Genomic DNA, 10,959 nt, shown 5'->3' with positions numbered 1-10,959 from the left:
CTATCTCATCATTTCAAGGCAAAAGAAAATACTCATTCACTCAGCTGTTGGTGTCTTTGATAATAAGATAATCTTCCACTCTGTCATATGTCACTCACACCATAGGCAAACTATAATCTCATATTCAAGTAACACTATTATAAGCAACTCTTTCTCATTTACTTTACACTGTTCAGAAGGGTGAAATTCAGAAGAAAAAGAAAAGAGCAAGGAGGAAGATAAAAGTGATATAAAATTAGGAAAATGTTGTTTTTTCATAAAAGCTTCTTAAACTAGTTTTTTTTATACTAATTTCCATTCTAGAAATTGCATGTTTGATTTACACTTTGTTTTAAGAAAAGTTAGGTTTTATTCTTTTCAAACCACCTTCTCAATTCTAAAATTCTTTTTGAAACTTTCAAAGTTATATATTTCAATTTATGATTAGGACTAATTGAAATTGATATTTTCTCTCCAACTTTTTCTATTCAAAGTTCAAAATCAAATTTTGGTTAAAAGTTTAAGAATAATTTAAAAGTATGATATCAATTAGAAATTAAAAATTAAAAAATATATAAAAAGAACCTACTTACAAATATATTTTTTAAGGTTTTATGTTAAAGTTGATATCGTAATTTATGTTGACTTATTTTGATATTTACATAATAAATATTTAATTTTACAAAACAAAATGTAAAAACTAGTTATTTTAAAACAAAGAATAAGTGTAAAATAAAAAATTGAAAAACTAGTTTTTTTCTTTTCTTATTCCTTCCTCATTATTTTTCTCTTTGTCCTTTTAATTCAAACACATATTATGTTAAAGGATTTTTTTTTTCCATTGTAGCATTTGAAGATGACTTAAATTGGATTAACATTTAACCAGCACTTTTTGTATAAAGGAGATTTGATTGTTGGAAATTTTAGGACAATTTGTTAGATAAATAAATAAAGCTGATAAAATATTCAAATACAATGTTTGTAATTTATTATAAAAAAAATTATTGGAGAAGATATTTGCTTAAATTAAATAAAAAATAATGTGACATTTAATCAATGTATACAAACAACTTTATTTTCAACTCTAAATAACTCAGGTTTATTAAAGTTATATTAAAATAATATTTTTATTGATAAAAATTTCAATAAAAAAACTCCCATTAAAAATGTTTTTCTAAATAGAGTTTCTTCCATTTTGCAAACATAGTTGAATGTGTTACAAAATTGTACATAGTTGAATGTGTGTTACAAAACTATATTATTGAAACAAAAGGAATTTTATTATGAAACTTTTTTTTCTGAAAGGATAAAAGTAATTCTAAAAAGTATTTTTTAGAATTTATAAAAAATAAATATTTGTTTGACATATAAACCTTTCGATAGAAAAAAAAAACAGAAAAAAAGAAGAAGAAGCATCATTGGAACCATATAGTATGGTAAAATGAAAAAAAAGACAACTTATGATAGGTGCAAATAGCATCGAACTTGGACACATGAATTAAACCCTAATTTCTTAGTTTTTAATTTAATATAAACAGTTTTTTTTATATATAAATCTCCACACTCACTTTAGAGAGATTCTCATTCTTTTCACTTTTTTAATTAACTCATTTTTTATTTTATTTGTCTTCCCTCCTTGTGTAGCAACTTTACATTTAATTATAATATTAATTTTTTAGTTGATCATGATGACACTAAAATAATATTTGAATATAGTAATTATATTATTTTGAAGTTATACAAATAAATAAAAATGATTAAAATGTGAGTCTTATAATTTTATATTAAAATAAAAGTTGTGAAAAATATTAAATCCATAAAACAAAACAAGAATCAGTAACCAACATACATAAAAAAAAACATGCAGTTAGTTAGTTATAATCAGAAATTAAAATGACAGATAATTATGATGCTTGATACTGCTGTTTTGTTGTTACACAACATGATGCAACTCATTATGAAAAAATAATCTGAATCTTTTTACAAAAGTAAAAAAAAAAAAAAACAGAGACAACTTTTGTAGAGAATAATGGCATAAATATGCGATTTTTATTACGTGGGGGCAAAAATTAATGTTAAAGTGACTAGAATGCATTTGCACAATGTCCCCACTTTAAGGTAAACTAGACAAAGCACACACACAAACTGGGAACTTCACGCCGCAACACAACACAGCACAACACTCCCATTTTCACCTTTTTCTCTCATCGGAGAGAAGAAGGTGGTGCATGCACACACACTTTTTATGATCTCTCTCTATATATATGTGCACTTTCACACGTTATATCATACATAGAGAGACACATAAGTGTCTAAGCCAAACCTCACTGTCTCACACGTTGTAGAGCTACATACTTAGGGAGCTCAAATCTCAATGACCCTTCAGAGACTCTGAAAAGGTAACAAGGGTGGTGGGTATTCATTCTCTTAACTTGCACTCTTTGTTTTTGATGCGTGTGTTGTGTGTCTTATGTTGGTCTCTCCTCTGACTCGGAGACAGAGAGAGAATCAAATTCACTCTAACTTCGGTATTAGAAAAATGAAAAAAGAAATGATTTTAAATGACTCTTGATCTCATAAATCGCCTTGAAACATGTCCTTTTCTTCTCTATTGCAAACCTTCAATTTCTAGCTCCCTCATTCTCTCTCTCTGTTGAGAGTTGAAATGTTGTGATTTTGGTTCTTCATTCTCTCACTTTCTCTGCTTTACTTGGTTGCTGATTGTTCAAAGAGAAGCACATTCAATGGAGCTTTTGTTTTTTCAGTTTTGGGAGTGGATCAGCTGACCCCAGATCTTCAATTTGTTTGATTGCAGCAAAGTGTCATCCTTTCTTCTAATTAATAGCTTGGGTTGGTACTTGGTAGTGTGACTTCAACTTGGTTATCTTGACATTGAGAAATGTTGACTTGCATAGCGTGTACCAAGCAACTTAATAATGGATCTCTTCGCCAAGAAGAAGAGGAAGAAGCTGGTCACACACCCAGCACCAAGCAAGCCATCAAGGCTCTCACTGCACAGGTAAATTGACCATTTTCCTTGTACACTTATTTATCTCATTACCAAATTTTGAAACTGTAAGAAAGAACCCCACCTCTTCAATTATGTATTTCTTCATACTTGGTTGCTAATAGCCTAATAGTAATACCAAGAGAACTAACTAAAAGGATTCAATTTTATTTATCTGTTTGAATGATTTGGTTGACTTGTTTTTACTTAAGTGGGAACTATGGTGACAAAGGGGTGGTTTTGTTTTTTCAGATCAAGGACATGGCAGTGAAAGCTTCTGGGGCATATAAGAGCTGCCGACCTTGTTCAGGATCTTCCAATGGTAACAGGAATAGGAAGTATGCAGACTCAGATATGGGGTCAGATTCAGCTAGGTTCAACTGGGCCTACCGCAGAACTGGGAGCTCCAATTCAACCCCAAGGATGTGGGGGAAGGAGACAGAAGGTGGTAGGGTGAAAGGACTTTCCAGTGGGGAAGGAACACCAGCTTCTGTGAGTGGACGCACTGAGTCAGTGGTGTTCATGGAAGAGGATGAGCCTAAGGAGTGGATTGCACAAGTGGAGCCTGGTGTGCTTATTACTTTTGTTTCATTGCCTCAGGGAGGAAATGATCTCAAAAGGATACGGTTCAGGTACTAGTACTTCTACCCATCTTGTGTGTGTTTGGAGATTGCACATTTGGGGGAGTGCAAGCACATGCCTTTGTCATGTGGTAGAGGTTACTTGCTTTTTAGCCAATGTGACTTTGTCCTTTGTTGTAGTTTAAACTCTTCCTTGTTCTTTGATCTGGCAAGCTAAGTACATGTTTGTTTGGGAGTGATCACATGCTTTCAAAGGCTGTCCAGATTCTAGATTGGCAGGATCTATTTTGTTTCTATTGTGCCTCTTTGGAGGACCTCAGCTTTGTTCCATTGTCAGTAACTCATGCTTGGCTGGTGTGATATGGTAGGCCGGGACAAAAGCTAAAAGGACTTTTATCTTCTAGCCTGATCATTCAAATGCTCTCCCTCCCTCCCTCCCTCTTCTCAGCCCACAAAAAGAAAAAGGAAAAAGAAGAAACAAAAGAAAAGAAAGGAATTTGTGCAAAGAAAAAGGCCAGGCTTGGTTTTCTGCCACTCCTAGAGTAATATTCATTTTATGAAATACAAGGAAATTTGTCACCCTTTTCTGTTCCGAATAAAACATAAAGAAATCAAATACAACAATTAGAAGGGATATTAGAAGGGTCTAGTCAATCATAAATAGTTTTATTGATACTGATCAGTTTCATTAGTTTACCTGAGACAATAAAATGTCCTTTTTCGTTGGGGTAAGTGTTCTTTGGATTGTGTCATTAGACTCCTAACCTCTGGCTCATCTCTCTTTCATGAGAATATAGGCTTCTCTTCTAAAATTCTCCTACTTTTTTTATTTTCTTAATGGTAACTACCTGAAGAAAATGTTGGATTTATAATTATGGGTAAAACATCTACAGGTTCATCTTATACTGGTAAATGATTTCTGTACCCCTAATGGAGTACAAGAAGCTGTTCATTTGGGGTGGGAGTGAGGGCTCTTGTAGACATTTTAAGATGTTTCTACACTACTATAACCTGCAAGTTTTGTTGTCTGTCCTTGAATATCAATCATCTAGTCTGAAAGTAGCAATTATAGTTCCCTGTTAATATTTGTGTCTGTCAATAATTCAACTTGAGAAATATTCAACCAGGGGAAATATACTAGTGTGGGATGTGACATTTCTTTCTCTAAGCCCTTTGGTAATTGTACTAATTAATTATTTGATATTTTTTGTCAGTCGTGAAATGTTTAATAAATGGCAAGCTCAGAGGTGGTGGGCAGAGAATTATGACAAGGTCATGGAGTTGTACAATGTTCAGAGGTTCAATCAGCAAGCAGTTCCTCTTCCAACCCCACCTAGATCCGAAGATGAGGTGAGCATACAACTTCTTTGTAATTTGTATTTGTTAAGGATTGCATGGTTAAATCTTAAACCAAGGAACTCATTCAGCTTACATGTTATGCTTAACAATCAATCATAAATTCCTTCTAACACATATTTGAGGTCTGATATTAAGATATTTGAGTTAAGAACCTGGTTCTTGAATGAGGAAGAATTGTGTAAGGAAAGACTTCCCACTTAATGTGTAACCTATTAGTTAACTAAGGGAGCAGGTTGTTATCTTTTGTATTTACATAATAAGCTCGTTTAGAATCTTCTGATTTAGAGAATTTGCTTATTTTGGTTGGCATTTACATGGTTTTTCTCTTTCAGAGCTCAAAGATTGAATCTGCTAGGGACAGTCCTGTCACTCCTCCACTCAGCAAAGAGCGAGCACCCCGCCATTTTCACCACCCAATGGGAATGGGCTACTCCTCATCAGATTCAATGGATCACCACCAAATGCATCCTCACCCTTGCTATGAGACAAGTGGTCTGGCATCAACACCTAATCTTTCCAACATTACTGCACCAAAGACTGAAAAATCATCCCTTGATGGTTCTGCAAGGACTAGTTCATCTGGAGAAGATCACTCAGGCGAGTTTTCAATCAGCAATGCCAGTGATATGGAAACTGAATGGGTTGAACAGGATGAACCTGGAGTCTACATCACTATCAGAGCACTGCCAGGTGGAACTAGAGAGCTCAGGCGTGTTCGGTTCAGGTAAGCAGAAATCATTAGTGTGGAAAACAAATTACTTTAAAGGAACTGCTTTTTTATACTTTGTTGCTATCTAAACAAGTTGTATTGTTTGAAAAGCTGAAATTTTTCTAATGCACCTTACTTTTGACATTTTTGTTGAATAAATAGTCCATGCAATGTTTTTCCAACGTCTTCCCATTACAAATTATTATGTATGATAAGTTTGTTCACTTTTAGAATAACTATCCTAGAAGTCATACTAAAAATGACTTCTAATTGTTTGACAGTGTAAAAGGTTTACAATGATCATGCGTGACTGTTTTTGAATGATCCCTTTGGATGATCATGCATGGACTAAGTTTTTGAATGATCCCTTTGGATGCCTGACTCTTAAAGTCTTGACGGCTCAATTGTGTAGTCATCAAGTTTGATTTTGTCATGAATAATCACATTCATTCAATTAAAACAATTCTTTCTTCATTCTTTTACACAGCCGAGAAAGGTTTGGAGAAATGCATGCGAGATTGTGGTGGGAAGAGAACCGTGCTAGGATACAAGAACAATACTTGTGACTGTGACTATAGAAATGCCTTTACACAGACAACTGCTTCAGCAGGCTAACACAGTACAGCTTGAAAGCTTTACAACAGTGTTGTGCATTATAGATCCAGTTACCTTTCCAGGCCATGTAACGGCAACTTTCAACTTTGTAGTTCACTTTAGCTGTTGAGAAATGCAGATGTTGGGAAATATTAAACTGTGATAGTGATATTTTAGTCTTAGTTAAAACTTGTTCCTGCCAATGTCAGTCAAATGTTTCCATCTTGTATGAATTTTGAACTATTCCAAGTGAGATAACAAGTTTGGTTCTGTCAAAAATGTTTAAAGCTGCAAATACAATGCTGTAGATCGAAAACTCTGCACAAAACGAATCACTGGAAAGTTGGTACCAAGTACATGGTAACAGAAGGACATGGTTTCTGAAGCTTAGAAATGTAAAGTTAAGGGCCAACACAAGTTTATAAAGTGGAGCATGTCCAAGACAATTGCTGTTTCCTTCTGCCATGAATGTTTTAAGTGCCAAATCACATTATTATGACTTAATAACAGGAATTTAGGAAGCTTGATAAGGTGATTAACTAAGTTTCAATCTTGAAAAGAATAATCAAGATGAGTTCATTCTCTTTATTGTCATAGTTGGATTGGACCAAGTTTCTTGATGTAGAAGAACTTATTATGCATGCCACCCCAAACAAACCATAGATTGTTTCTCTCCCTTTACATGTTTGAGAATGCAAATTAGTTCACTATATATACTGCCTATTAGATACGAAGAATCTTGTTATTCTTTTTATATATTGGGTGAATTTATTTATGTTTTTCTTAAATATTTATTTCAATAAAATAAGCAGATTTCTGTTTGTCTAATAAGTTTGTTTATTCTATTTATTTTTTAGAAAAATGTTTTATGCTCTTTTTTAATAAGTAAATTCTTTCATATTAGATATCACTACTTCAAGTAACAACAATCATTTGTCATCACATGAAAAAAGAATTATTAAAAAAAAATTACAAAAATATGGAAGGACTAGACCAAAACTCATATGTTAACAAAAATAATACATAGGTAGACTATATCTATTAATAAAGAATTATAAGAATAGACTAAATGAAAACTTGTTATACCAATAAAAAGATTCTCTATGAATAAATAATAAATTAGTCAATTTATTAGCACACACGCATTTCATCGATTATGCAACACAAACCAAGACAGACTCACATTTCAGCTAGACATTAGTAAATTACAACTTTTGAACTTCTTCCAAAACATATATAACTTCATAAAATTCAACAACTAAAACAGTCTTAACGTCAAGAAATGCAGATAAAGCTCCAATAAATAATTATTTTAAAAGTTATTAATTTCAGAAACATTTAAGTTTAATATACCTAACGGAGACTAAGAATTAAGCTATTGAGTTGTTTATAAAATCAAAGTATCTAAACTTAATAATTTTAATTAGTTCAATTTTTTTAAAAATCAGATTACTTACAACATGATACATACAAAAAATTGAATTGATAACTGAAGCTTCCATTAGACAGACAAAAGCCATCAAAAATAAATTAGGCCAATTTACCCCAAATACGCAGGGGAAGACCCCTTTTGAATAATACTTTTGACTAAAGCAATTTAAAAGAAGAATGATAAAAAGGGACAATGTCACTCGTAACTTAGAGAAATTCTTCTTATCTTTAAAATCCTGGAAAACATACATAAAAGAAACAAGACATTTCAGACAAGCTGGTTTGAAAAAATAAAACATGATAACATCGCTTGTGTTGTGTCCCTTGTCTGACAACTACACCCAAAAAACAAAGGTTGGAGAACAGATGAAGTGATTCAACACCCAAAATAGTAAAAGAATGTTAACACAAGCTATTTGTAAGTATTGTTACTACTGCCTGCAAAATTACCATGTTATCATTCTTTCAATAAACAAACCATCAGGGATTGCAAATTAACAAAACATAAATGGGAGAAGGAAAAACAAATACACTACAAGAACAAAACCAAAAAGATTCCACAAAGTACTATATCAAGATAGAAGAAGCTTTCGTTCATTCTGTCATGTCATCTTCTTCATCTTCATCTTCACCTCCACTCAGATCAAGATCAGCCAGTAATTCATCCAGTGGAACAGAAGGTAGCTCATCACCATCAGTCACCGATGCCATCTCTGATGGCTGGTACTCCTTGTTTCGGTACAGTGATATGTTGAACCTCATATCAGGGTTTTCTTCCAAATCTTTCAAGAATTGTTCATATTCTGAGAGCATTTTGTCTTGATCAAGTTTCCTATCATCAACCTCCATTTCAAGTGATTTCAGCTTCCATGATCGAGGCTTCCCCCGTTTCTTTTGGCGCTTCTCTTCATAACTCTTCTTTATTAAAATTGCTTCAGGAATGTGCCCTTTGTACTTGTCCAGCTCCATGTCATTACTATTAGCTCCATACAGATCATAACCAAGAGCATTATCACCAGGATTTAAAAGATGGCCCAGATGAGTCTTGATGTTAAATATTGTGTCGTTCTTGCCAAAATCTGACACACGAGCAACTTGAGCCTCTGCTAAGCGATATTTTGTGCCACCAATAGTAACCTCAGATGAAATAAACTCCATATCCAACACTATATATTCCACTAACTGTCTGCTAGTAAGTAATGACTTGAAGGATGTTCTCCAGTATTGATCAGCATCTAAGAAACAGTGCCTCAAGGTAAATGGATCAAGCAGAGCAATGCTGTTGGTAACCTTAGTGCAAATCACAATAGGACCAATATTTCCCAAACTAACAGCAACTTTTGGAGGCAGACAGATTAAATCCTCACGGCAAATGGGGCTGAGTTCAACAGAAAATGTATATTTGTAGTTGTAGTTATTACTCTTTGGATCATGGGAAACTAGCTGCTTATCACTGCGGCTCCTTGCAGGAGCAACTTTCCCTACAAACTCCACAAATTTAACTCCATGACTTCGATTGGAGAAGAAGAAGTCAATACCTTGTTCCATCTGCTTGATTCTTATAGCACTGGCAGCAGCACCATGCTTCAGAATTAGCTGCTCTAGATAAAAGAAAGTACGCCTATGAGAAACATGTTGTCTAAGTTGCACAGCAGCAACCCACTGGTCAGGATTAGCCTGGACCCTAGAACAGGATTCACACATATGCTCTTGTTGAACATACTCCACAGTATAAGCCTGTTCAAGAATTGCTCCATTGATAACCTCCTTCTGAACCTTGACCTTCACTTTTACCCTCCTGGAATGGGGTTCAGTCCAAATAAACTCGGCATGTACCAACCTCACTTTACTCGAATTAAAATTTTTCTGCAATTTCTTCAAGCAAAATGTCAGCAGCTCCTTTGATTCTAGCTGTAACTTGACCCAACTTCTTGGTGGCTGCAAGTAACTCTCACACTCAGGGCAATGCACCAGCACTAACCGCTTCAGTAATCCTTCAGTAATGTCAACTTCCGAGCTCAAACACTTCACACACATATTAGCAGCATTTGGCTGCATTGGAATTCCACACTTGCAACACAAAACACTGCCAATTGTTTGATGAACCTTGAACATACCAGATCCATCTGCCATGCCTGATGAACTAAACATACTGATGAATTGAAGATAGTATTCCCCTGTTCAAACAAGCATGTGTAAGCAAAATGATTAAAGGAAAACTTTCAATTGGAAAATTACAAGTAAACAAAAAGAAAATGAGTTATTTGTAAACAACTTGTAAGAATTGAAAACTCATCATGAAATGATTAGGTAAAATAAAGACACAAATATGAATTTTAGTCTTCAGAACAAATTGCTAAAAACAATCATAAAAAAAAAAAAAATCAGCACAAGGAATAAAAGTTCAGAAAAGCATAGATATCAAGAACGCACAAACAAGGATCATAACACAAAGAACCGAAAAGGTAAAACAGATAATTTGAAGACAAATACATTCTACCCATAAGGCTAAAGTCAATGAAAAATTCAAAAAGAAGAAATCTTGACAGAAATTGGCATTGAGAAATTAAGAACATGAAACCTGAGAAAGCATTAGACAAGGGCTTGAAACAAGGTATGATTGAATCACAAAAACATGATATAAAAAATAATGAATTGAAAAGCTTACTTCGTAACAAAGGGAGGTAGAGAGATAGATCAGTAGTCTCTGCTGAAACTCAAGGTGAGGGTGGAGACAGCGGCGTAGAAACACCCTATGTCTTAACACTGAAAAAACCAAACCAAACCAAAAATCAAAGTTGATTACAAATTCTAAGTCGGTGTGGTAACACACTGTTCAAGTTGCAATAAAGTCCATGGGCTTGAAGCCCTACTACTCTCAAGCCCAACATTTCTTGTCTTCCAGGCCCGCAATGAAATAAACCTCTTCGAAACTTAAATTAGATATTCTAAATTTAAAATATGATTTATATATTTAAGAAATATTGATTTATGAAGAATTTTAGCCCACCATATAATTTATTTCAAAATATTTATTTATTATAAATCTTAATTATATAAAATAAATTTGTCTCATGCAATACACATAATAAAATACAAGCATCTTTGTGAAAAACAACATTTTAATAAAATACAATAACAAAAGGGAATAATGCAATTTTTAAAACAAGAAAAAGTATTTTGTGATTATTTTTTTCTATATAAAACATAATAAGGGAGTGATTGAAAACAAATTAAGTTACTTAACAAATTAGTTGATAAATTATAAAAAGATATTTTAATATATAAAATAATTAAAT

General features: G+C 33.3%; 2 protein-coding genes across 5 annotated transcripts; one reads left to right on the top strand and one right to left on the bottom strand.

Annotated features, from left to right (window-relative positions):
• The first annotated feature begins 2,083 nt into the window (after positions 1–2,083).
• LOC137819737 (protein Brevis radix-like 2) lies at positions 2,084–6,508 on the top strand. Of its 4 annotated transcripts, none has more exons than XM_068623694.2 (6): positions 2,084–2,378; positions 2,795–2,998; positions 3,239–3,618; positions 4,782–4,917; positions 5,259–5,650; positions 6,123–6,508. In XM_068623694.2, the coding sequence occupies exons 2-6, from the start codon at positions 2,879–2,881 to the stop codon at positions 6,199–6,201; spliced, it is 1,107 nt and encodes a 368-aa protein (XP_068479795.2). In that variant the 5' UTR covers positions 2,084–2,378; positions 2,795–2,878; the 3' UTR covers positions 6,202–6,508. The 4 variants fall into 4 exon arrangements, with proteins under 4 accessions (XP_068479795.2, XP_068479794.2, XP_068479796.2 ...); XM_068623693.2 differs by having other exon boundaries at positions 2,745–2,998; XM_068623695.2 differs by having other exon boundaries at positions 2,086–2,390; positions 2,745–2,998.
• Positions 6,509–8,032: 1,524 nt separating this feature from the next.
• Positions 8,033–10,546, bottom strand: NMD3 (nonsense-mediated mRNA decay NMD3 family protein). The gene is made up of 2 exons (XM_068623692.2): positions 10,329–10,546; positions 8,033–9,837 (listed from the first exon to the last, which is right to left on the bottom strand). Exon 2 carries the CDS (start codon positions 9,809–9,811, stop codon positions 8,255–8,257), a length of 1,557 nt encoding a protein of 518 aa, XP_068479793.1. The 5' UTR covers positions 9,812–9,837; positions 10,329–10,546; the 3' UTR covers positions 8,033–8,254.
• Positions 10,547–10,959: the final 413 nt, after the last annotated feature.

The sequence above is a fragment of the Phaseolus vulgaris genome, chromosome 10 (genome assembly GCF_051622355.1).
Source record: "Phaseolus vulgaris cultivar YP4 chromosome 10, ASM5162235v1, whole genome shotgun sequence".
Taxonomy (NCBI): Eukaryota; Viridiplantae; Streptophyta; class Magnoliopsida; order Fabales; family Fabaceae; genus Phaseolus; species Phaseolus vulgaris.
This window is presented reverse-complemented; position numbering and strand designations above follow the sequence as displayed.

Coding starts and splice junctions, on each gene's coding strand:
- LOC137819737 (XM_068623694.2), top strand. CDS start 2,879: ATGTTGACTTGCATAGCGTGTACCAAGCAACTTAATAATGGATCTCTT. Junction 3,619..4,781: donor CTCAAAAGGATACGGTTCAG/GTACTAGTACTT, acceptor ATTTTTTGTCAG/TCGTGAAATGTTTAATAAAT. Junction 4,918..5,258: donor CACCTAGATCCGAAGATGAG/GTGAGCATACAA, acceptor TTTCTCTTTCAG/AGCTCAAAGATTGAATCTGC.
- NMD3 (XM_068623692.2), bottom strand. CDS start 9,811: ATGTTTAGTTCATCAGGCATGGCAGATGGATCTGGTATGTTCAAGGTT.